The sequence below is a fragment of the Rattus rattus genome, chromosome 4 (assembly GCF_011064425.1).
Source record: "Rattus rattus isolate New Zealand chromosome 4, Rrattus_CSIRO_v1, whole genome shotgun sequence".
In the NCBI taxonomy this organism is placed as follows: Eukaryota; Metazoa; Chordata; class Mammalia; order Rodentia; family Muridae; genus Rattus; species Rattus rattus.
Window position 1 is genome coordinate 40224380 of NC_046157.1, and position 27855 is coordinate 40252234.

The 27855-nt window shown below is 40.3% G+C and overlaps 1 protein-coding gene across 1 annotated transcript in view; it reads left to right on the plus strand.

The window, feature by feature from the left end:
* The window catches only part of Senp7 (SUMO specific peptidase 7), a 126250-nt gene that overhangs the window by 36359 nt on the left and 62036 nt on the right, over positions 1–27855 (plus strand). The window contains exon 5 of the mRNA XM_032900304.1: positions 26716–26907. Coding sequence (XP_032756195.1) covers positions 26716–26907 — 192 coding nt within the window. The remainder of the gene's footprint in view (positions 1–26715; positions 26908–27855) is intronic.

Below are 27855 nucleotides of genomic sequence, written 5' to 3' on the forward strand. Positions count from 1 at the left end.
ATGTCAACCCCAGAGCCCAGAAATGGGTAAAGTGTGTTGTACTTGTAATCCTAGGACTGTTCAAATAGAGACAGACCCCTCTCTGGGGCTCACTGGATAACCAGTTTACTTGTCAAGGTCTAGGCTAGTGAGGGCCTTTGTCTCAGAAAGAGGTAGATGGTATCTGAGAACAACAGGTGAGCATGTTCCCATCCCCAACATATGTGCAAAGAATGTCTGCTGACATTGTGAATTGGTTGGCTTTTCTTGTTTCTTGTGTTTCTATATGGGAATCTGTTGGTTTGGGTATCTCTTTCAATTTTATTTTGGGGATCTTTTGAAGGCTCAACTCTCTGTACCACTGTGAAAAGAAAACATACTGCTCTAACAACAGCAACAACAACAACAGTAACTCTTACAGAAGATACAGAAAATGTACTTAAAATCCATTAGAGCCCTCTCCTATATCATGAGTGACAGTAAATTGAAAATGGAAGCTCTACAGTAGAATGTACTATGAAGTTAAAGATGACTTAAAGCAGGGAGACAATGAGTGAGATCAGAGGAGGCAGAGAAAGGGAAAAACAGGAACAAGGTGAAGGAAAGGAACAAGAAGTTGAGAAGAATATTTTGAGGGCAAGAAAAAAACAAAATTAGCAAAAATAAAAATGCAAGAGTTTCTTAAGGAAAAAGTTAAAACAGTGAGACAAATGTAAGAAGGGGAATAAAAGATAAACATAAAAGTATATAAAAGTAAATTCAAAATAGTTCTAAGAATGGGGGATTGAGAGGAGACAGAGGACAAGAAAGAAATTAGGAAAAGACAAAATAACTGCACAGTAGTGAAAACTTAAGTTAGATGTCTGTGTAAATGGGAGTAGTAAAAGCAGAAAGTTTTGGAAAACTACTGCTAAAAAACTGCTGCTTGCTTTTTAGGTCCTAGACACTTCAGAGTTGTACAACCTGAGGGTCGATAGGGTCAGTTGGACTCTTAATTCTTATCCTTCTGTAGTTTATGCTATTGCTAAACCTGTATTGGACAAGCATATGATGCCTTCCGAAAGTATCTTCACTTCTTTTATTACCGGGGTCTCTATTGTGCAGGATTGTTAATCCTTTCCAGTCTGTGGTCTATGCAGGTTCTTTACCCTTTAGGGATACTCTAGCTCATATTCCCTAGGACCACTAATGTTTAGTTGGAGGGTGTCTTCTTAGTATGTCAGGAATATAGGAAGCAATCACAACATTGAGCTCATTATAGGTAAAGAACCCACCATTGTGTCTTAGGGTTACTAGGTTACATTATAGGTTGCTATAGTGGAATACCATAACCAAAGCAACTTGGGGAGGAAAGGGCTTATTTGGTTTATGTTTCCAGATTGTTGTTCATCATCAAAAGAAGTCAGAACAGGAACCCAGACAGCACAGGAAACTGGAGGCAGGAGTTGATGCAGAAGCCATGGAGGAGTGCTGCTTAATAGCTTGTTCTCCATTGCTTACCCAGCCTGCTTTCTGCAGGCTTACCCTTCCTGCCCAGGGATGGCCCCATCCATAATGGGTTGTGGCTTCCCATATCAGTCACTAAGAAAATGCCCTACAGGCTTGCCTGTGGTCCAGTCTTATGGAGGCATTTCTCAATTGTCTTTCTCTTTTCCAGTGACTCTGGGTTGAGTCAAGTTGTCTTAAAATTAACCAGTAAAAATTGTGCTTTGAAAACCTCTTATTTACCTAGTTGAAGTGTCGTAGATGTATTAGGTACATCCCTGTAAGTCAGAGTTCTTGGACTCTATAGCAGTGAACAATAGTTAGCTCTAGAATTTAATATTTTCTTGACCTCAGCCTCATGACTATTAAGTTCCAGGATTAATTCCAGTTGATAAGATAACCCCTGGACAGCTGCTTCTATAACTGCCTCCCTGGTCCATCTGTGTGGTTGTTATCTTGGTTATGCCCCATGGTAGAACAGTTTGTAATACTAGTCTCTTTCCCAGGATGTTTTCTGGCAACAGTCATCAAGCTATATAGTAGAAACATGGAATTTATCTTTGCCTGGTCTCAACCAAAATTAGTCACTGGGTTTGAGCTGTGTATGGACTATGTGCTTGAGAATAGAATTTACCCATGTGTCAGCTAGCTTACTTTTTGGAAGTGATTTCTGCTTTCCTTCTCCCCTACTAGAGAGCTTACCAGATGACACCCTGTTTACTTTACTTCTCATCCATTTGTGGTCCATCTTTTTTCCAATACCTTTTCGATATTTTTTTTTCTTTTTTTCTTTTCTGGATTTCTGAAGTTCTTCTCTTTCTGTCTGAATAGAATCTGTTACTTCTTTCCTTCCTTCCTTCCTTCCTTCCTTATTTTTTTAAAAAAGATTTATTTATTTTATACGAGCACACTGTCTTCAGACAAACCAGAAGAGGGCATTGGATCCCATTACAGATGGTTGTGAGCCACCATGTGGTTGCTGGGAATCGTACTGAGGACCTCTGGAAGAACAGCCATCTCTCCAGCTGGAGTCTGTTGTTTTATTTCTTGTTTCTTATTTACTGACTAAATTGAAGGTAGCTTCTAGACCACCATCTCTTCTAGAAGCCCTGAGTATTCTAGTTTAGCCAAAGACACCAAGAAACAAAGATTGAATGAAAAAAAAAATACAGGAGCAATTACAAAACTAGTTCTGCTATAACAACAGTTGTTCTTTCATACATGCTTTAAGAAACACACACACACACACACACACCAACACACACACACTCACTCACACACACACAGACATTTTTGTTTGGACAAATAATAATTTTTTTGAAAGAAATATGATTGTTTCTATATTTCTGGGTATGCTGGTGCATGCCTTTAATCCCAGCACTCAGGAGGCAGAGGCAGGCAGATCTCTATGAGGTCATGGCTAACCTGGTGTGCGTAATGAGTTCCAGGACAGCCAGAACTACAGAGTGAGACCCCAGCTCACAAAACCAAAGAAAGAGAGAGGAAGAAATATGGTTGTTTCTTAAAGCCTGTATGAAAGAAAGCACAGCTGTTGTTATAGCAGGACTAGTTTTGTAATCACTCATATATTTTTTCTTTATTCAGTCATTGCTTTATTGGCAATTTTAGTTGCTGGAAGAGGGAGAGTGAGTTTCTCCAAGAGTGTAGTTCTTAGGAAGTTGACCACACTCCACTGGAAGACCACACATTCAAGAATATTTGGGCAGCACAAACTGGTATTGAAGATTTTAAAAAGAGAGAGAGATAAAGTTGGGTGGGTAGGGAAGCTTATGATCAAGACACATATGAAACTCATATGTGTCTTGATATTTTTGGCTGTTATCTCCAGTTGTGAAGGGGATGATGAGCCCAAGCTCTGGAAATATTTCCCAGACCAGACATAAAGATGAAAGGGTTTTGTTTTTGTTTTTCCAAACAGGTTTTCTGTGTGTAATATACTGGGCCCCTATAATTCAGATGTTTGAATGCTTGGCCATAGGAGTAGCACTTTTAGGATGTAAGGCTTTATTGGAGGAGGTGTGGTCTTTTCACAGCAAGTGTGTCACTGGAGTCAGGGCTTTGAGGTCATATAGACTCAAGCTCTGTCAAGTGTTGAACACAGTCTCTTTCTGGTGCCTGAGTATCAAGATGTCAACTCTTGGCTCCTCCAGCAGGCACCATGCCTGCCAGCTTGCTGCTGTGCTTCTTGCCATGATGGTAATGGACTAAACCTCTGGAGCTGTAAGCCAGCCCCAATTAAATGTTTTCTTTTTAAAGATTTATTTATTTATTATAAATGAGTACACTGTAGCTGACTTCAGACACACAAGAAGATGGCATCAGATCTTATTATAGGGTTGTGAGCCACCATGTCGTTGCTAGGATTGAACTCAGAACCTGTGGAAGAACAGTCAGTGCTCTTAACCACTGAGCCATCTCGTAAGCCTAGTTAAATGTTTTCTATTATAAGAGTTGTCATAGTCATGGGTCTCTTTGTAGGGGAATTTTAATTCAGCAACATGGCTCCTCTGACAAAGGGTCACATTCAAAGGCCTTCTAGGTCTATGTACAGCTGGAGTGCAGACATACTCTGGGTTACAGTATGATGTAACTGGAATACAGACATGTTCTTAGTACACACTGTAAATCCCAAACAATGAAGGTAATGTTAGTTTATAGAAGGAAACAGACATGTTTGAAAGTGGCATCTAATTGAGGGGCAGACCAAGTGATGAATCAGAGAAAAATTTGACAGAATGAGTCAGAGATAGGATATGACCAACTTTTTTTTTTTTTTTTTTTTCAGAGATGGGACCCAACCCAGGGCCTTGCGCTTCCTAGGCAAGCGCTCTACCACTGAGCTAAATCCCCAACCCATATGACCAACTCTTATGAGAACAGGAGAACTTTGTTTTGTTTTTGTCTTGTTTTTAACCAAGAGTTTCTTATTGGACCAGTTTTATAGAGACAGGTTGTTTTATAGAAAACAAGCCTAGACACAGGTGAAGACAAAACAACCGGAGAATGAGTAGAGCCAAAGGATTAGAACATATTGTCAGAATTAGTATGAGGCCAGGCAGAGCAATTCAGTTAGAAACTAAGAGAAGTGAGTTTGTATCGGTCAGCTTGGAGAAGAGTTTAGGCTAGAACAGCCAGTGAGAGTTCAGAAAGAGCTAGAAATGCTTGGGAATGGCTCTCATCATCTCCTTATCTGAAGAAATAAAGCAATGAAAGATAATAAGATATATAGATACGTAACCCTGTGGCGGTATGGTCCTATACTAACCTGTAATGTGATAGCTGACGTGTCTTGATGTAATCAAAGACTAACAAGCAGAGGACTCTGGACTGCTCCTGGGGTTTCTGCTCATGTTAATCTGCTGCTGACTTAGTCTGTTTTCCTGCCCACCTTTTTACTGGTCTGAATCCTCAGTCTCTTGTATTTGGATCCCTGTTTGGCCTTTGATGTCATAGCTGGACTCTTACTACTTTGCTCTCCAGCAGCAACTTGTGTGTGTGTGTGTGTGTGTGTGTGTGTGTGTGTGTGTGTGTGTGTGTATGTGTGTTAAATAGCTTTAATCTCAGTCATTGCAGCTTCTCGGCGCATTAAAAAATATTACACATGATCAATATGTTTTGTTCTGGGAAATAACCTTCTTAGAAAGTACAACCCAAGTTGGGAGGGCAGAGGGTAGGGACAATCCTCCCCATGCCTGTGGCAAAGTGCAGGAGCCCCTCCACCCCAAACTAACCTGAGTCCAACCCCTCTGGGGAAAAAGGGGGTACATGAACTCCCCACTGCTCCACAGGCAGCTTCTCCCTGTGGCCCAAGGCTCATACTACCCTCCAGCTTGCAGCCCTCACAGGAGCCATTCTGCATAAAGTACAAGTGAAAAGGTCTGAAGGTCACACACTTCAGGATATATGTTCAAGAGCTCAGTTGAGGGTATCTGCCCCTGCTGCCCCTCAGCACAGGGAGGAATATATACAAGGGAAATAGGGCATATTTCACATCAAACTGGAAAGGACGAAATGGCTTCCTGGGTAGGAGGCAACTATCCCATAGCCTGGCCTCCAATCCCTGCCATCTCTATACTGTCTATATTCTGAGGGGGTAGGTACTATGGGTCCTGGAGTCTCTTCAAGGGCTCCTCACTTGCCTGTGGCAGCTGTGGAAGGGTCAGAGGGAAGGGTGAGGGTTGGGGAGCCTCCTCCCAGCCAGGCTGTCCAGGCCCAGGCTTGGGGGGTGTTGGGGAGGGGGTAGGGGGGTGGAGGCATTTGTGGGGCAACTTTGGCAATGCCAGAGTTGGAGCCTGGAGAGGTGGGGTCAGGGCCCCCAGCTGGGCTGGGAGTGGGGACAGGAGTATCAGCCATGCCAGTAGGGGGTGATCCAGGGAGGGGGCTTGAGCCCCAGAGGGCTGCTCTGTGGGAGTGGCCTGCACGATCTCCTGGCGGACCTCTCAGATCTTTAATTGCAGACAGACTTTGGATGGAAAAATGTCTGCATAGCGGCCTTGAAGGCTGCTGTGGCCTGGGCTGATGGGAAGAAGCCATGGTCCTGGAAGAGCTGCATGACCAGGGCCCGCTGTTAGTCAAGGGTGCACCACAGTGATGAGTAGGGCACCTACTTCAGCTCCCCAAGCACATCCTCCATTTCACTACCTGTGCAGTCAACGGTAAAGATGTCCCCTTTGCACTTGGCACTCTTGGGGGTGTTGGGCTCTGAACTGAAGCTCGACCATCTTGTGCTTGGGTGAAGTGGGGTCCTCAGGTGCCGAGTTCAGGTCGAACTGTTCTGTGGAATTCTTCCTCTTCTTTCTGTAGGAGCCAACATAGCCCGAGGCAAGGTGGCCAGAGACTGTAGGGCCAGTGAGGGCAGCACCTCCTCTGGTCTAAACTCAGGCAACTTGGCAAACCTCTCTTCAAAATCCACTTCTGACAGGACCCTGTTGTCTACAGAGTCAAAGGTCTTCTTCAGAGGAGGGGGTGCACCTTCATCTCCTTGCCAGAACGAGTCCCTTCATTTCACTCAGGTGTGTCCCCAGCTACCCTCCCACTACTGCCCTCACTGCAGCAACCCATTCTTGGTACTGGTTTTGATTCCTTACTCTATTAATATATCTCTTCTCAGTTCATTTCTCAAGCCTTTGAACTCTGCGGCAGCCTCTTTTAGCCTCTTCATTCATTGTGTAAACCACATATGTACACGTCTATATAGACTTATCTATCTATAGTGTACTGTGTGATGTGTTGTATGAAAATAATTAAGTGGCAGTCACTAACATTAATTACTAATTAGTGCTAATTAATTAGTAGTTAATATTAGGAAGTAAGATTGTATTCACCTCAGCCAGACTACAAAAGTGGAATTATCTGGCAAATTGCTGCCAATGAAACCACTCAGCTTTGTGGATTTATTGTCATCCAGTAAAGGCTTACATTACAGAAAGGTAGAAACATATTTGCCTATGTTTCTGGCATAGTGTATGCATGTGGATCCATTGCATTCTCAACCCTGGTTTCTGATAAATTTGATAACAAGCTTAGAAAGAGACGTTGTCATGTGTTTCATATTTTCACCACCATGTCCATTTGAAAACTGATTATAAGTCTGCCTAGATGTGGCTCTCTCAGTCCACCATATTGAGTCTTGGATGTCTATACTCACTTGTTTATTTCAGCCATTAGTTTCTCAGATATCCACTCTGCCTTCTTCTTTTAGGACAACCACAATTCATATATTTCTCTAGTGGACTCAAAAACTTCAAAATTCTAGTTAATCCTTTTTTTTTTTTTTTAAGATAAGGCCTCACACAGAGCCCTGGCACTTAATAGGTAGACCAGGCTAGCCTAGAACTCACAAGAGATCTATCTGCCTCTGCTTTCTGAGCATTGGGATTAAAGGTGAGGACCACTACATCCTTCTAGTTGATACATTTTTAAGCTGTAGAGTTTGTTTATAGTTCTTTTTCTGTCTTTATTAATATTTTCTTCTTACTGTATATCATTCTTTCACTTTCTCGTGTTTTTCTTTTAGTTATTTAGACATTTTTATTAATTCTTTGAGAAGAATGTATTTTGATCTAATCACCTCCTCCTCCAGCTCCTACCAGGTCTACCCTTCTTCTATACTCACCCAACTGTGTGGCCTCAGTCTTTAAAAAGTTAAATTAGTAATGTCTGTGTAATCTTGGATGTGTCAGTATCCCCTGGAGTGCCTTTGACTTACCAAAGGCCACACCCTTAAAGAAAACTGAGCCCCCTCTCCCAGCAGCTATCAGTTGCCAGTAACTCTTTAACTGGGGATGAGACTTCATGATCCCCTACCTTCCCCATACTGGAATTTGTCTGGCTTGAGCTTGCACAGGTCTTAATTTCTGCACGGCAACAGTGTCGAGTCTCTGTGTAATCACCATCTATTGCTAAAAGAACTTCTCAGATGAGGCTTGGAGAGATGCACTAATCTATGTGTATGGTGTAAGTCCTTAGGAATTGTTTTAGTCCTGTGTCCAGTTAACAGAATACTAGTAGGTTTTTCCCTAGTGCTTACGTCCTGTCTAACCACAAATTCTTGGCCCCAGTAACAGTGTCCAGGTATGACTTCCATCTTAAGTCTACCCAGAAAGTGATACGTTACTTCCACGACAGAGTGCCAGTCTCGTACCAGTGTCTTGCTAGGTTGGATATTATTATAAGCCTTGGGGTTGATACAGTTGGATAGGCTGATTGGGTAGGATTGGTAACTACTTTTCTTTTTCAGTAAGGAGCACAGCACCTTCAGCACTATGAGAATTCACCTGTAGGGATAAAGGCTTCTCAGTTTTCACTTTAGTTTCTTTTGCCTTTCAGGTTCTATCTGGAAATTTGAAGGTAGCAATGTTTGAAATGTTTTCTTGTAGTACACTAATTACTCATCTCGAGGCCTTACATTTAGATCTTTTATTTATTTTAAGTTTGATTTTGTTTGTATGCCATGGGAAATTGGAGACAACTTGAAATTTTCTACATTTATATATTCAATTTTCTCAGGAAAGTTTATTGAAGAGGATGTCCTTTCTCTAATGTTAGTTTTTAATGCCTTTGTTGAAAATCAATTCTCTGTAGATGGATGTGTTTAGTTATAGACTGTATTTGGTTCCATTGATCTCTCTGTTTTTATGATAATACTGGTGTTATTTTGGTTACTGTGGCTTAGTACATCTTATATATTTTGAAATCAGGCATTGTGATATCTTAAGTTTTGTTCTTTTTACTCAAAATTTCTTTGCCTATTCAGTTTTTCCTTCCATGAGAATTTTGAAATTATATTTGTTACTATTCTCTTGATATGACCAATTACCTGATAAGAAGCAACTGGAGGAAGGAAGGGTTTATTTGGCCCATGGTTTAAGAAAGTGATCTTAGTGTTCTATTGCTGGAAAAGTAGCTGGGAGCTTTATATCCTGATACTCAGGCAGCAGGCAGATAGAAAGAAGAAAGAGGGAGACACTGGATATAACATGGGCTTTTGAGACCTCAGAGCCTACCCTCAATGACACTCTTTCTCCAACATGGATACACCTCTTAATCCTTCCCAGCAGTTCAACTGAGGACTAGGGACAAACTACCCCAGAGTCTGGTATGGCAGGTAAGGCTAGGTAGCATGGGACCATGAGTGTTATAAAACTGAATCCTTGGTGGAGAAGCACCAACAGAGATATGAGGTGTTCAGTTCACTTTCTCCTTTTCATTCTGTCCTGGATCCCAGCCCATGGCATGGTAGCACCCACAGTCAGGGTGGTTTTCCATTCTTAGTGAAATCTTTCTGGAAGCAGCCTTATAACTATAGCTAGAACCATGTTTCCATGGGGATTTCAAACCCAGTCAAGTTGACAATGAGGTTTAACCATTACAATTCCACATCTTGTGAACTTGACACTCAGACACATCACTGTACTGGCTGGAGAGGTGGTTCAGCAGTTAAGGCACTTGTTCTTGCAGAGGACCCAGGTTCAATTCCCATCACCTACATGGTGGCTCATAGCAACCCGTCACTCCAGTTCCAGAGGATCTAATGCCTTCTTCAGACACACATGTGAACAAAACACTTGCACGCAAAAAATAAATCCAAGGCATGTCATTATTAATCACCATTCCACTCCTAACTCTTGCTATTTCATTTTCACCTCATAATTCAAAATGCACTGGGTTCATTACTAAATATCCCCGTGACCTCCAACTGTCCCATCTTCATTCTAAAGTCCAAAATTTCTTCTGAGACTAAGTCCCTGTAAAGTCATAACCAGATTTCATTGATCAGTATACAATGGAACAGAATAAACATTCCATTCCCTACAGGATGGTGTCACAGCAAGGAAGGATCAGATTGAATCATGTGTGAAACCTAGCAGGGTAGATGCCAGCTGTTGTAGTTCTATGTCTGGCATCAGGGGTTCCTGTTGGGTTCATCTCACCATCAAAGAGAGGGTTTGGGCAGACCCACCCTCCAGATCTGCTCCCGTTAGTGTACAGAGCCTCTGTCTTGAACTGGCTGTCTTCTGTGTCTTCAGCTTCCCTTAGTAGGTTTTGCATGGTGACATCTCCAGCATCCTGGGGTCTTCATGACAATGTAGGCTTCACTTTCAAACTTCATGCAGTGACCTGTCAGGATTCCTTGCAGGGATCCCTCCCCTGCTTCACAGAGCCTGGCAGTCTTAACATCTCTCAAGCCTGCAGAACCAGTATAGACGGTAAGTGGTGCCAGTTTGAGATGAAGCCTGGAGGTTTGAACCAGAGTTGGAGTACTTTGTGTGTCCTTACCTAGGCAGCTATTTTTGAGCAAGCAGCTTCTTGAGTGGCATTTTGAGTTTAGGCTCCTTTATTTAAAATGAATTGCATTTTCACTAGAGCTTTCCATGTGTGGGCTCTTACCCTCTTTGCACCTCCCTGTGCAGAGCGCTAGGCTTTCATTTGTTTTACTCGCGTTACTGTTTTAACAACAGCTGCTTTCTCAGCAGGCTTATCTGTAACTTCATATTCATTCTTGGTCCCAGTAATAACACATTTTCTATATCTTTCTGCTTCATTTGTTGATCTTGCTTAGGGTAGATTTAATATGAAGTCAGTAGTAATCATATCACAACTGGAATACTGGCTTGTCTTGACATTTCTGCTGCCAAACAGAATAATACATTACTTTTAAATTCATCCTTACTCCAGGTTTCAGGACATAGAGAAAATCCAGCCCGATTCTTTGCCAAAATGTGACATGAGGCCTTTAGCTTAGTTCCTTACTGAGGTCTTGTCATAGAGTCCATCATGTATTGATTGCACAGTCCTGGACATAGTTCCCTTTCACTTAGACATTTGGATAGATAATTTAATTTCCTTGCACAGACATTATTCATATCAGAACATTTATGGTTTTGCTTGTAATTTTTTTCAGTTTCTGTCCGTTTTCTTTGGTAGAGGGCCTAGCAATTCTTTAACACTTTATCTTAAAGGTTATTAACAACTGAAGAGGGAAGGTTTATCTTCAGCTCCTGTTTCCAGAGTTTAGTCCATTTTGGTGGGACAGGAATGAGGGACAGCTACATGGCAGCTGCCAGGTTACTCACAAAGTTGCTGAACCTAGAAGCAAAGAACAGGGATGAAAAGTCAGGCTGTAGCCTTTAAAGCCGACTCCTGTGCCCCGTGTAGGCCAGGGCCTACAGCCTTGCACAGCAGTGATGTTTAAATACATGAGCCCCTGGGGGATATCACTGTCCAAACTAAACAGTCATAGCCATAGTAAAACCCTTCTTGTTTCAGAAGAAATGACAAGATCTGTTCTCCTTCCTGTTATCTCTCATCATAGTACCTTAGGTGATGGTTTGAATTATTTTCTGGAATAAAAATTCCTCAATCATTTACCGTTTGCTGATATGCCTGTCTCTAGATCCTACTAGTGTAGTTGTTTTGTTAGAAGATTTTCTGTAAATATTTGTTGAACATACTATTACCGACTTAAAGGTTTTAACTCATTTCTGTATTCTTTATACCATAATATTTTTATTAATGTAACATGTTTTCATGGATGTTCTCCTAGGAATTGTACCATTTCCCCTTGAAACTGTCTAGTGTTCTATCATCAAGGAGCTGCTACAAAGAGATTTTTTTTTAAGTCATTGGGAAATTTCCTGTTTAATTTTGAAAATACATGAACATTTTGTTTTCTGTTTCTTAATATTGTTGTATTTGTTAAGATGTCTAAAAGTGCTTCTTATGTCATAAAATAGACTTTTCTGATTAAACACGTATGATTAACATTTTAGCCATTCCTTATTTGACATTGTTTAAAGTCTGTGTGGTAGCCTGTTTACACTCCTGTAGAAATTGTATTCAATAGCTTGAGGACTGAAAGTAGTTTTCAGATAATGTCAGCAAGGAAGAACATATTGACTGAATAAATGCACAAATATGATGAAGCAAAAACTGGAAGCTGCTTGTATGTGTCAGGCTTTCTGTTGATATTTGCTGAGGGCAATGAGGTCCTTGTCCTCACAGATAGGCACTGGGGATATACAGGCTTGTATCTTCAGAGGAAGATGTTTACCTGTTTTCCACCCAGAGCGCTGGGGATGGTAGTTTATAATCTGGTGGTCTTTTGCTATCTATGGGGCCAGGCTTCGCCTGAATCATTCTCCTTAGTCACTCTCATAGACCCTTATCTTGGGCATTGTTCCTGAGTCAACAAAACCCAGCTTTATGGAAGAGGCTGTGTGTACTTTGTAAAGAGTTTCACTGTAGGTATGTCTTAAGCTTTGTTGTATACACTGGGTTGGATTCATTATCATCAGGATACTCGTCTTCAAGCTTGTGCTATGCTTAAATATGGCTAAAATAAACTACTTGGAGCCAGAGTCTAGAAGTGAACTAGCATGGACTAAGTTGATCGAACCAGGTTCTCTTGCTTCATGAAGAGCTTCCTCTGCCAGCCCTTGTATTTGCAGAGTCCTCCACAGTTGTTACATTATATACAAATGTTTGCTTATCCATGTTAGAAATAAGGTGAAATAAGTGTCATGTTCTCTTAGTTTTAATATATTTTCTAAATTCCTACATGCTAAAGCAAAACTACATTTGCATTAAGTGGTTGCTTCCGTGATGAGAGCTGCAGAGGCATATGCACTGTCCACTAACTGTGGGAAAGTGTGAGTTGCTAGGAATTCAACAACTATACGTATTTTCGAGGATGGTTATAGTTTGTCTGATAGAATTTTGAAGAAAATCCCAGTGTAAGAGAAGTAGGCTTTACTTTTTAATGTGTCATTGAGAATGGCTAGATATTTGTGTTTTTACTTACACTGTTTAATGTTTTCTCAAAGTAGGAGAAACTCACTTATTAAGGTTTGTAACAAATGCATGTATTATATAACATTTAGAATCATGTGTATTAATTATTTGTGTATATAACAGGCATCTCAGAGTTATGTTGACGAATGTTCTATGGACGGACTTAGGACGAGAATTCAGAAAGACCCTGCCTAGAAATGATGCTAAGTTATGTGATACCAGCAAGGTGCAATCAGACTCATTGCCTTCGACATCTGTTGACAGCATAGAGACATGTCAAAGATTAGATCCTCTTCACCAAAGCCTTAATTTATCTGAAAGGTACGTTACTTAGTATTGATTTTGTTCCATGCTTTTGATTTTACTACATGTGAAATAATAAATCCCACAGTCTTAATAATGAGATAGTTGGAAATGATAGTAAAGACGAGTGCACACAAGTATTCCGCTAGAGCAGACCTCAGAGCCTTCCATCTGGCCTTCAGTTAGATCATGGCTCTGACACAGGATTAAAATGCTCTTTATTCCACTTGCTTTATGATTGATAAATGTATATTGTTAGGATTTATGATAAAAACCTAATGTATACATATTCAAATATATGTGTTGTTGTAAAAATATAAAAATAAAATAGGTATTGTTGTCTTTTACCCCGCTAGCTCTGGCACCATAGTGTTCCAAGATATCTCCTAGACATCTTGGCGGAAACACATCCCCACTCCTCAGCGGCCCAGTGTCTCTTGCCGCCACACACTTTCCTACACTCAAACCCTCACATAAAAGAAAACACAACACAATAATCTTTGACCCAATTGATAAGATATAATTACCCACTTAAACATACAAAGCCCGGTACTATCCATCCATTAAAAACATTAATAAGAACCTGTAAATACACAGAGCAGAATCTTATCACCTGCCATGGCTTCTCACCCTCTCCTCCTGTCTCTCCTTTTTCCTCTAGTCTCCTCCTCTTCCTTCAGACTTCTCTCCCGCCCATCCTTCCTTCTCCTCCAATGACAAGCCGCCTTCTATCCTGTACCTGCCCCTCACCTGTACTTTACCAATTCAATGGGGAGAAGGTTCTGGTGAAGTCACTTGAGTTTTGAGTACGTGACTAGGCAGCTGTCCTTGGGGCAGTGGAATTAGCATCAAGATACAGATAACTTCAGGGCAAACCACAACATATTTGTGCATATTAATGTTTGTTTTTTATTTTTTACCTTTTACTTAATTTTTTATTTTACATATGTTTTATGTTTACATCATTTCCCCCCTTCATTTTACTTCCTCCAAATACTCAGGTTTTACCTACTCCCTCTCAAATTCATAGCTTCTTTTCTTTAATCATTATTGCTGCAAATATGCATACATATATATGTTTATTTATGGATACATTTGCAGATTCAACATGCTGAGTCCTTTTAGTGTGCTTGCATGGATTTGTTTTTAGAGATAACCATTAGAGTCCTGATGCCGGAGTCTCCTCTCTCAGCAGTCACTCATCACCTAGGAGTGAGCACCTCTGCTGTGTTGGCATGGCACCTGTGAGTGTCATTGTTCTCATTAGTCAGGGTGGAACCTGTGCTGAGATTGTATTACTGACGCTTCCCTGTCGTATGCAAAAGGTGCTGTCCTGTAGCAGAAGGTCTGGTTCTCTGGCTCTTACAGTATTTCTGCTTCTCTTCTGTGATGTTCCTTGAGCCTTAGGTGTAGGGTTGTATTGTGATGTATCAGCTGGGGCTACGTACTTGACGGTCAGTTGTTCTCTGCATTTTGACCATTTTTGGCTTTCTGAAATGGTCTCTATCTTCTGTAAAAGGAAGCTTCTTTGACTAGGGATGAGAACCACATTTATCCATAAGGCTATAAAGACAAGTTATTAAGGATGCAGTTAGAGATTATAATAGTTTGCATAAATGGCAGTAGTAAGTTCCATGACTTAACCAGCCATAGCTGGTTGCCTAGGTTTATGGTTTCAGACATGAATTCCCTCTTGTTGAATGAGTCTTAAGCCCAGTTAGGTGGCTGCTGTTTACATCCACGATGTAACCACCATTGTACCCTTGGGGAAGTCATGCCATGCGGTCACCTATGGTTCACAGGTTACATCTGGGAGGACTGTTGCTTTCCCCCTTGGCAGTTTGCACAGAACCTTCAGATACTATGAGACCTGGTTTTCAGGAGGAGGAGGCTTTCAGGCCATATCCAGCTGGATTTCTCCAAGTCGTGTGTCTCAAGTGTGTGGTGTCTTCAGCAGCAGGGTCTTCCCTTCAAGTTCTGGAAGGCAGCCGAGGGCAGCTGACTGGAGCTGGTATTGTTCTGGGAGTCTTGTGGACCCTCCTGACCAACAGCTTGAAGGCACTTTCCCATGCCTGGTACTGGAGGTTTTGTTAGATAGTCTTGGCTCTTGGGGGGAACATTATCACCCCCAAGTAGTATACTTTTAATATATATATATATATTTGTAACTTTAATTTTTTTCAAATCCTATTCTTAATGATGGTTCTTAAACACTTTAACCTTTCTTGTAACCCACCATGCACCGGAGGTAGTGGAAAAGAACGGATACAGGGGAAGTGGACTTGTTGAGAAAAGTTCTTTGGAGCAACTCCTGTCTGTGTTTTCTGGAAATTTTCAGTTCAGTTCATAGGTTAGCAGGCAGCGGCAGCTCAATTCACTCACAAACACCTCATGGATAAACTAGCAGTCCAGTTCAGGAGAGTCGGGTTAGCAGCAATGGTGGCAGGACCTAGCAGAGACAGCCAGGCCTCAGCCTGCTCTAGTCAGCAGGAAGGTCCAACAGGAACACCAGGAGAAGTTCTCAGCTGTGTCTCTCCCAGGGGAGTGAAGATCAGTGAAGATACCAGATCCACGAGCGTTTCATAGCTAGCTGTACCAGCAAGCCAAGCTCTGTCTCCATCACTCCGTGGAGTCCTATTTATACCCACCAAACATCATGTGTTCTTTAACATGCTCGCTTTAGCAGAACATCCTCTCTCCTGTGTCTGCTTCAGCAAAATGTTCCTTCACGTGTTTGCCCCAGCAAAACACCATCCAATCAACTTTTGAAAGAACCCTTAAGTTTTCACTTCATATAGTAATTATATATCAATGCACTATATTTAGTATATATTCACACACATATAATTATATATGTATACATATATATGTAATTTTGAGTAAACAAAAGTATATGTAAGTACACATATACATAGACTTACATATATGTAATTCTGAGTAAGCATAAAATTCACATAAGGGAATGTGATTCCCTATGACTTTTAGAAATATTCATAGTGTCATTTATCTCTCCTGCCTTTTCTTCTGTATTGCTAGCTCCTCCACCAGAGAAAGGTCCCTCGATTTTCCCCATTTTCCCTTCATAGCACTCTTAGTCTATCACTCCTCTCTCTAGAGCTCCTCACCACTATGGTCTCCTTTTACTTTCTTTTTTTAAAATCTTAGCATATATTTTAAACATAATTTAATCTGGATCCTCACTACTTTTGGCTTTGTGAGTTTCTCATAGTTCTTACATATTGATTCAATATAGACATTGATTTTAATGTTATTAAAATATTGCTTTCACAGAGGCCCTGTGTCCTGTGAAGGCTCGATGCCCCAGTGTAGGGGAATGCCAGGGTGAGGAGTGGGTGGTGGATGGGGAATCATCCTCATAGAAAGAACCAGAGAGGGGGGGATGGGATAGGGGGTTTCCAGAGGGGAAACCGGGAAAGGGGATAACATTAGAAATGTAAATAAAGAAAATATCCAGTAAAAAAATATTGCTTTCACATTTTAAATAGTAAATATTCAGCTTAATTTTAAAAATAAGACAAAATTCTGCGTTTTTTGATAAAAAGGTTATTTGTTTTATTTACATATATGTGATATGCCCATAGACATCAGAAGAAAGTGTTGGCTCTCTTAGAACTGGAGTTCCAGATAATGTGGTCTACCATGTGGGTGCTGGGAACTAAAGTGATCCATCTGAGCAGCAAGTGCTCTTGCCCACTGAGCTGCATCTCCAGCCTCCTGTTTTTAGAAACTGAATGTGAGGTTTGGTGCTAAAAAGAAGGAACTAGTTGTAGGAATTTGTAATCTGCAATATAGTAGTGTAATACACATATTTTTTTCATCTTTATTAACTTGAGTATTTCTTATTTACATTTTGATTGTTATTCCCTTTCCCGGTTTCCGGGTCCACATCCCCCTAACCCCTCCCCTCCCCTTCTCTATGGGTGTTCCCCTCCCCATCCTCCCCCCCATTAATGCACATATTTTCATTTATAGTTTTAGCTCAAATTTTTTTTTTAGGGTTGGTAAATTGTTTAGAGTCAGAATAACTTTCCCCTTACCATGCTAGTGCTTTGATATTATAGTCTATAATTAGGAATTCCTCCCTTCCCTTTTCCCTCCTTCTCCCTCCCTCCCACTTTCCCTCCCATCATTCATTCCTTTTTTTCTTACTTTCCTCACCATTTACTCACTTTGTAACCCTTGGCCTGGAACTCTTCATGGATACCAGGCTGACTTTGAACTCACAAAGATCTGATTGCCTCTATGGTCTGTTTTTGGATGACAGTAAATACTTTAAGCCATGATCCAGATAATCTACTAACTTTAAGGAGTTATTTTTAAAAGTAAAAATGGTACTTTCTTAAAACATACAAGCATAAATCTCTCTCTGTTCTCTCTCTCTCCCTCCCTCCCTCCCTCTCTTTCTTTCACACACATAAACACACCAGTTAAATAAAGGACATTTAGGCCTAGAAAGACGGCTCAGTGCTTAAAAGCACTGGCAGTTCTTTCAGAGGTCCTTCGCTGGATTCCCAGCACCCGTGTAGTGGCTCATAATTGGCTGTAACTTCCTCTTCTGGACTCAGTGGACACCAGGCATGAACATGTTGCACAGACATACATGCAGGCAAAACACTCATATCCATAAAAAATAACATAAATATTTAAAATGAACACTTCTTGTAAAAGATAAATGTTTCCTGAGACTGCTGGAGTAAATAATGCTTGATAGAAATTTTATCTTCCAAAACAGGAGACAAATAGCATGGCATATGTCTACATTGATTTTCTCTTAATGTTTTGATTTCTAGCACTAATCTTTTTGAGATACCTGAAAACTACCCTTTACAGTGCTGATATGTAAGGGCTAGTTAGAGGAGTAACCTTAATGGGTCTGACTATTTTAGAAGGAAGTTTGAATTCTCTTCCAGATGACAACAAAATCGTTAGTCCCTTCCCGGTCATTTTCCACAACAGTATATGTTCCATTTTTTCTGAAGAAGAGTTTTTCCCAAGTATTGTTACCAGCTACATTATGTGTTCATGATGTTTCAATATAACAAGTTCCATTAAGACTCTAGTTATTGAGCTAGACAGATGACTCTGTGGTTAATGGTGCTGACTCCTCTTTCAGAGGTCCTAAGCACCACAGAGGTCAGTTCCCAGCACCACATGGTGGTTCACAACTGTCTGTAATAGGATCTGATGTCCTCTTTTGTCATGCAAGCATACATGCAGATATAGCACTCACATGCATAAATTACATAAATAAATAAATCTTTAAAAAAGACACTACTTCTCTCTCCCTTTCTCCTTCTCTCCTTCTCTCCCTCTCTCCCCTCCCCCTCCCCCTCTCCCTTCTTCTCTAGTTCCTGGCATTCAGCTGAAGTCTAGATTGACTAAACTCAGACTTGTTTCAAAGTACAATCTTTATTCTTAACTCATTTTTATATTTGTGTGCCCTTGCTGTCTGAGTAACTGGTTCTCTCATATACTAAGCTCTGTAAATTAGAACTTGGGAATGGCTGTAACTCCCTTTTATTTTCTTCCCTTACATCTCATCATTTACTGTTTCTAGTTATTTTGGTTTTAAATTAAATCTATATTGAGATAATGTTTCACCTTTATTGCCAGCACTCCAGTGTAGGCCCCAATAACTTAGTGTCTTTATTAGTATACTAGTAACTTGTTCAGGCTTCCCCAGTATGAACTTTTTCTTATTAAGCCATTCCTTACATTTAAAGGTCACATGTAACTTGTTACTCACTAGTTTATATCTGTCTGGATCCTTGAAACCTTCAAGGTAAAGTCATGACTCTGCAGTTTGGCACACAAATGCCAAATGAGTGATCCATTGACTGTCTTGTCTGTGTCTGTCCCTCCATATTTATGTTGTTCTTGGGAAACTGTTTATATCTCACTGAAAGCCATGCGCTGTTTCATTTTCTTCTTTTTATCTTGTAAACAAATCTCCTCTTCACCTTTTTACTGATTTCTGCTGTTTCTAAATACTGATCTCATCCATCCTTGACCCTCACCTGAAACCCCCTTCATCCTGTTCAACAGCCTATTACAGCACACATATTGTGGCTTTTAGCTTCTTTATATGTATCCTTCAGAGTAACTTTATTCCTTTTGCAAATGATAAGTATTTGCTGAAAAGAAGAAGCAGTTACTTCTTACCCACCGGAGGAACAACTTCAGACTTTTATTGATACATATCCTTCTCTATTAGAATGAATTTTTGGCTCTGTAATTTTGATGACAGCTTAGAAAAGAGATTCCAAGCCCCAAATAAGGAAATGGGAGAACTCTTTGTGCACGGCTTGGATGAACGTGTTCTGAGACTTGCTATTTCCAGCAGGAGGTTTGTGTTCCCTTTGGGCTTCCTGAAGTTTGACATGAGACCTTTGCCTTATTTTCATTTTCACCCAGCAGATAAAAATTTACTTTTGCCTTTAAATTTTGTCCTAAAGTTTAACTTTTTAAGTAAACAAAATTCCTTATTTGAGTACTGAAATGACGTTTTGTTAGAAATCTTACTTTTCTTTCTGGTATCTAGGAGTAGTGAACCAACTACCTTGCCTTCTTTTGTGAGGACAGTTTATCTCATTGACTCCTGGGTAAGACTAACAGGACAAATAGAAACACATGGGTCAAATCAACTATATAATGTAGTAAGAATGGAGTCAGGAATTGTAGGAATATGAAACTAGCAGGTATTTAAAAAATAAAACAAGTGGAGCTTGTTTTAAATTTGATTTCTTAATTGTTTGATTCTCTCTTCTCCCTGCCCCCTGTCCCCCCTTTTTTTGGGACAGAGTTTCTCTGTGTAGTGTTGGCTGTCTTGAAACTCACTCTGGAGACCAGGGTGGCCTAACAGTCACAGAGATCCCCCCACCTGTGCCTCCCTAGTTTGGGAGTATAGACGTGGACCATCCCTAATCCCCAGTGTGCTTGACTCTCTCTAAAGGACACGTCAGTGCATGTCTTTTTATGGTAGCGCTCATTTCCACATGCGGTTCACATTTATATTCCTGGGTGAAAATTTCTAGACGTTTATAAGCCTTGGTCAGCAGGAGCTGAGTGGGATACACATAGAGGATAAACTTATTTCTGCTTTCATTTATTGGCAGCAGCAGTTAGTAGTGAAGCACAGGATACAGGATTCATATTCTTTTAATGAATTTATACTTGGAATTTATCTAAATGGTATATTTATTATTTCTCTTAAATTATACATTTGAAACAAAAATACAATGTATTCCAAATACTGTGGTTATTTTATGATTTCTTTAGGCCAGTATTATTCTAGTTGAGTAATAATTTGTTCATTTCAATTTTAGTTTTATAAAAGGAAGAAGAAACCTGTGAATTGTAGGGCTATGGACACAGCTTATTAAAGTGCTGGGAGAGCATGAGATCTTGATTTTGATCCCATGTAAAAAGCAGGATGTAGTGGTGTGGGTCTGCGTCCCAGTGCTGGGGAGGTGCAAATAGGAGAAACACTGGGCTCACTGCCAGCCTAGCTTACTGGGCAAGCCCTAGGCCCCACATGGAGTCTTTGTCCAAAAGATAATGCGTGCAGCTCCCGAGGACCAACATCTACCTACGGTTGTCCTCTGTCTTCTACATGCACACACATTCACATGTGTACACATTCTCCCCCAACATGCATCCATCTACACAAGAACACATACACATTCCTGCACACATACATACCTGTACACGTGCACACAAAGAGCAAAAAGGAAATCTGTGGATCTCTTAAAGTTATGGGCCAGTGAGATGGCCAAGGGGTAAAAGCACTTTGTGTGCAAGCTTGGCATCCTGTAATCCTGTTTAACTCTGTAATTCACAGTGGAAGACTGAAGGCTGTCTTCTGACTTCCCTACCTCTGCTTTTGTACGTACATGCATATAATAAATAAATAAGTAAATAAATAAAAATAGATGTTTTAAAAGAAGAAAATAAAAAGGAAAAACTAACAATTCTTTCATACTTTAAGATGTTGATTTAGAAGGTGTAGTTTGAATTATGTCATCACGGAGATGAGTAGATTTATGATATCCTTGTTAAAAATGTAACATACTATACTTTTAGGATGATATTAATGTGAATTTCACAAAAATGAAAGTGGATTAGTATTGCAACTTCCTATATTGCAGCTATATTAAGAGGTATGATTGGGGTTGGGGATTTAGCTCAGTGGTAGAGCGCTTGCCTAGCAACCACAAGGCCCTGGGTTCAGCCCCCAGCTCCAAAAAAAAAAAAAAAGAAGAAGAAAAAAAAAAAAAGAGGTATGATTACAAGTTTGTAATATACTTCATTAGAAATGGCTTTTGAGATGACTTGTATAATTATATACATTACTTTTTCAATGTCTCCCCATATTTGTACCTTATTCTTGCCTTGCTATAATTTTATTCCTATTTATTTATTCATTCATTCATTCATTTATGTATTTATTTATTTATTGTATATGAGTACACTGTAGCTGTCTTCAGACACACCAGAAGAGGGCATCAGGTCTCATTACAGATGGTCATGAGCCACTCTGTGGCTGCTGGGATTTGAACTCAGGACCTCTGGAAGAGCAGTCAGTGCTCTTAACCACTGAGCCATCTCTCCAGCCCCTGCTTCGCAAAATTGTAACAGACATTCTGAGAGGATAAGCCTACAATGGAGCCATGAGAAAAGGCACAGCTTTTCCAACACAGTTTTGTTGTCTTGTTTTCCAGGATTCATTTCTGCTTTGGTTTGGTATATGTTTTGATATTCTGAAGTGTAATTTTATAGTTACTTCTTATTATTTACCAGTAACATTTACGTGTTTAGGAAAACTAATCGGATATAGTATATGACATGTTCACTCTCCTTTCTGGATTCTGGATTGGGATAGACTGTAAAGCTTGAGAACGTCTGAGATACAAGGTAGCTGTGGATAGCAGCACAGCAGCATACTACTGAGACTCTGAGCACACACTTATAGTTCTAAGACGTCTCTCCCCAATGGATATGGACACCTCATAGGTCTGTATTCTGTAATGACATCAAACAACGCTTGTCTCCCAAAGTATCCCAAGTGGGTTTTATCCGTACCTGATAGAAGAATGAGACAATGGCTGTCATTTCTAAAGAACTGAGTGTAAGACCATAGTCATTGCTAGGTGTGAAGTTATACTTACTTTTCAAAAGGTTGGATTTTCAACTAGATTGCAGAGTCTAATAGTTACCAAAATTGGCATTGAGCAAGACTCCAGTAATATGAATTTCAATCAAGCTTGCATTTACTTTGGATATAGTACAGGCTAGCAATTGTGCTAATTGCTTTAAATCTGTTTGTTTATTGTCATTTAATTCTCACTATGGGACGTAGGTACTCTTCCCATAGTAGAGCTAAGGTGATCAGTGCTCAGAAACAAATTATGGTGAGTAACTCTCCTAAAGCAGGCGTTACTCGTGGTGAGCGCCTACAGCCTGTGCTCATAATTCCCGCGCCGTGTGTCTCTCTTTACCTTTTCATCCTCCTCAACCATAAGGGTTTCTTTTTCCTCCTGCAGTAAAATAGAAATTGGACTTTACTGTGTTACTTTATACATTAATTACTTCATTAACCTTTGGTATTCTATTTATTTTTTCATTTAGTTCTGTGTCATTTTCCACCCAGTCATAGAGTGTTTTCTAGTTGAAGAGTAAAGTATTAGGGACATGTTGGGATAGCCTTGAACCCTTTGACAGCATTGGAGAGGTCTGTGGCACCTTAAGGAGTGCAGCTTTAAATAATTTTTGTTTGAATTTTGGTTTTCCTGTTCCAGGAAAGAAGTTTGAGTTTATCTGACTTACATTTCATATTCAGCTTACATTTCTTTATCTTTTCAAGCTTTCGGTTTCCCTTTTTGATTTTTTTTCCTTCTTCCAACTCTCCCAGTGTAGATGAGAACATGAGGATGGAATGTGAGGGCCTACAACACTTGTCCCATCGATCCCCAGAGTTGATTTGGTGGATCTGGCTGGCTAGGTAGCTGCTCTCTTACTTCCTCCCCACTCCATATGCCTCCATCCTGGAGCTGCCAACTTGTTCTCCCCCAGTAGCTGTGAACTGGTGAGGTGACATGTGCAGCCCAGGGGTTACGAGCAGCTGTGCTCCCATGCTGGGGCTCCAGACAAGCTCAAGACATTGGGCAATCGTTTATTATTCAAAAGAAAAGTCTGAGCAATATGCCCTCCCCTTGCTGATTTTTTTCTCAGTTTATCTTCTCCAGAATTGTTTAGGACTAAAATATTTTGTACACAACCCCTTTATTTCGGAAACAATGTTTATTTTAGGAAGTGAACACTTGAAGCCACCTGTAAATTATGCCATTGTCAGGTATTTAAACTAAGGAACAGTGGCATTTTTTCTTTGATTTATCTTTTATTTGCCCCCAAACTTCTTTGTATAGCCTAAAACTTTTGGATTCACTTTTTGAATAATGGGTAGCACCTTACTGATTCTCAAATTGAGTAATCAGTTTAGTGTATCAGGGTCTTTTGTTTTATTAAGTAAATAAAATTCTATGTGCATTAATGTATTTCCTTGGAAAAATCTGGTGATAACTTAAATATATTTCTGTTTTACTTTCAACTTTTTCTTTCTCTGTTTTTTTTTTTTTCCTGAGACAGGTCTAACTGTATAGACTAGGCTATTCTAGAACTCCCAGAAATCTCTTTGCTTCTCAAGCGTTGGAATTATAGGCATGTGTCACCACACCCAGATCAATATTTTTCTTAAAGTGTTAGAGTCTTAGTTGAATCTTATTTTAGAGTACTACATGGTATGAGATTACACAAAAGAAACCTTGAGACTCCTTTTTGGTTCTTTATTGCCCACACCACTTCTCATCTAGCGTTTCTTTTCAATCTAGTGCTTCAAAGCATAGTTCAGGCTTCGAGTGTACAAAGCAGCATTAACTAGGATACAACATTAATGAAAACTACCTCTGCTTGGCTGTCTCTAAATTGGAGTGTACCAGGTGGTAGTCTTCCCCTCTTCTCAGCCTTAATTTAAGGGAACTATACTTAGCTATCAGCTCTGGATTTAGATCATAGATGCTATTTAATCACTGTAGAACTTTTTTTTATGATGGTTATGATAGAAATTGATATTCAAGGATTTCCTGAAGTACCCACCTATAGAAATACTTAGTTACCTATAACTCACTGTTAGAATGAAAGAAACAGAATGTCCAAAGACGGGCCTCAGGAAAGAGCTACTTAGAAGACTCGGTCACATCATTCAAGACTTTGGAATGGTGTTCACTGTTGAAAATAGAGAACTAATTTAAAGTTACTGTCTGTAGTTAATTTTGTTTGTTGTTATTAATGGCTATGCATGTATGATATGTGAGAGTAGGCACATACTATAGCATACCTGTGGGGGTCAGAGGGCAACTTCTGAGAGTTGATCCTCTCCTTCCACCTTCATGTGAGATCTAAGGATTGACCTCTCAGGTCTTCAGGCCATTGCCCTAGTTCTAAAGTTCTTTTAAGGTCCCACATTTTATGTGTATGGAATATAGTGAAAGTAGCACAATGTCTTTGAATACATAATGAAAATAAAGTGCATTTCTGCATATTTAATAAAACTTAATGAGATGACATTTTATTTACTTACATAATGAAAAGAATACTTCTGCATATTTAATAAACTTTAGTGAGTTGACGTTCTGTTTAAGCAGACATACTTAAAGCTTTTTAAAATATGCCCTTTGTTTCTACAAAATACCAGCAGACTGTGTTAGCTACATATTTGTAATAGATAAGGGAATGTGGGGTGTAGAAGGAAGGAATGGCGCGGCCACCTCTGCATAAACACCAGGGGCCGCTCAGCCTCAAAGGCATCTCCTTCAGGAGGACCTAATTGAAGACTGCCTGGGAGACCAAGGGTTGCTAACTCGGACAATGCCAGCCAATCGGGAACTGCTGTTTAAAAGGCCAACAGGGGGCGCAGGTGGAAGATATTAAAGGAGCTTGCAGCAGTGCTCAGGTGAGCTCGCTGTGGCGGGCGTTTCTCACCTGCTGCTGCAGTCTGTATCCCAGACTCTACAACACCTCACCTCCAACGCCCAAGGGCAGGTAGGGTCTGGCAGCAGATAGTCCAGGGTACAGGCAGCAGTAGGGTATCCAATAAAGGAGAAGCAAGAACACTTTAAAGAATGGTAATGGGCTGGAGAGATGGCTCAGTGGTTAAGAGCACCCGACTACTCTTCCAGAGGTCCAGTTCAATTCCCAGCAACCACATGGTGGCTCCACCATCTAAAGGGAGATGCCCTCTTCTGGTGTGTCAAGAACACAGTGTACTTATATATAATAAATGAATAAATCTTGAATAAAAAAAAAAAAAAAAAATGGTATTTAAGGCGCTTGCCTATACAAGGCCCTGGGTTGGAACCGAAAAAAAAAAAAAAACCTGTGCTTGGAACCAAATACCTGTGCTCTATGCCCAGTTCCTGGAGAGGCTAAAGCATAATTGATTCCTCTCAAATTTTGGGTCAGCTTATGCAACCTAGTGAGAACCTGTTTTAAAACAAAACAAGACAAGGAGGAGTTCAGCTTAGAGTGAAGGCTTAGCAAGTAAGAGCACTGGGTGCTCTTGCAGAGGACCCAGGTTTAGTTCCTAGTACCAAGTATTTTACAACCATCTATAACTCTGGTTCCAGGGCATCTGACACCCTTTCTAGCTTTCCACACATTCACAAATAAAACTACTAAATAAATGTTTTAAAAATATAGTAGCAAAACTTAACTGCCCTCCCCTTCCCCCCTGAAAATGGACAGTTTATTTGAACAAATCAATAGGGTCAGATGTTATTCCTCCCTCTCTCATCATGCTGGAGTCAAACCCTGGACCTGGCACATGCAAGGCAAAAAAATAGTTTTAAAGACATTTTTGTAGTGCGGCAAAGCACTTATTCAGAATAGAAGATGAGTAACCAAGCAGAATATGTTACCGTTTTTTGATTATAAAGATACATGACATATAATAGTATATCTGACATACAGTCTACCAGTTTAGAAAGTTTAAGTATTTAAAAATACACTGTAAATTTCTAGACCTTTAACCTGTTGGCTCACTCACCGATGCTATTACTGTGTGGACATAAGCATTACCATAAGTATGTGTGCTGTCGCATTTGTGGGATCTAGAGTTATCGTGAATGTAATCTGAATGTTTTCTTTCTTGTTGGATGAAGCATTTGTCATTTGGTGAGTGTCTAGTTACTTATCAAGGATCTTGCTCTTAAATAAAAATATAAATGCCATGGATTGGTTTGTGGTGATATGTGTTTTTAATAACTACTGGAAAAGAAAAAGGCATTTTTGAGACAAATTAGTTAAATTTTAAGTACTGCTTATAGCATCTGTTAGTAAAGTTAAAGACATTATGGTCTCATGCTAATAATCTGTCCTATAATTTGTAAGAAACAAGTTTTGAGTATTCATGCATTGAGTCCTGAATGTTGCAATTCTAATAGAGCTTACTTGCACTGAGGTGACAATATTGGAAAACTTTATGGGGTACCTTCTTTTCTTTTTCTCCTCCCCTACATGAAAACTCTAGTACAGTACAGTGTTTGTTATTTTATGTGGCAGGATACCCAGAGTTATATTGACGGATATTCGGCAGACAGAATTAGGAAGAAAATACTTAAAGATTCCATCTGTAACTGAGGCCAGTTTGAGTGATACAGCCAGCCCGAAGTCAGAGGAACTTTCGTCGTCAGCTGATGGCAGCTTAGAGTCTTGTCAGAATGTAAATCGTCTCAAGAGCTTTTTATCTGAAAGGTATGTCTAGTGATAAACTACTAAAAATACGCGTTTATTCTCATGCACCCGATCTTTCCTTCCAGATATGTTATGTGTTATTGTAAATATAAACAGATATGTGTTATTGTAAATGTAAACAAATGTACTTTGGTGGCTCCTGTGACTTTTACCTGTAGGATGTCTTGTGTAAGCAGCAGTTCATGGCTTGTAATCAGAATCCAAGTCTATTTTATTTTGGAAAAATTGATGCAAACATGTGGGGCAGTGGACCCTGCCAGGAAACTTGGTAAGGTTGAGCAGTTTGGAAGCCCCAGAATCTCTGAGAGGACAGGAGGAGCTTCATCTGCTTCCTACCAGCTCCCTGTCACGTGACCACACTCCCTGTATAGGAACATGACCTATGGTCACATAAATCAGAACAGAGTTCTTCATGCTAATGAGGTATCTAGAGTCCCTGAGGTTTTGGCCAATAAGCTTCCTTCCTAGACATTCCTTCCTATAAAAGGTATTTAATTCTGGTCTACCCTGGTGAGGTGGTGTGCACGAACAGTTCCAAATGAACAGTTTGGAACCAAGGACTGTGTCAAGATCTGCCGTAAGGAGCATGGAGGACACCTTCTGCAAAAGGCCCCTCTGATCTCCCAGACTTGCCACTGATGAGTTAAGCAGGAGTTCTCCATCGCCCCCACCCCCAACCCCACCCCAGCCCCAGGTTTGTTCTCAACCCACAGGCCCCCTTCATTCTCAACTCCTCAAGACTCAGTGGCATTTGGATGTCCAGGAGTTTGGAAGCCTCCGGCATCAGGTGCCTCTTTGCAGACCCATGGACCACCGATCCTCTGTTCCAGCTCTGCATGGTTTCCAGTGGCAACTGGATGCCCGGGAGTCCCACATCTTAAGCTGTGTTTTTCCACCCCCTGAAATGTATTGGCATTTTTCCTCAAGTCCATCATCCAACAGAGGGCA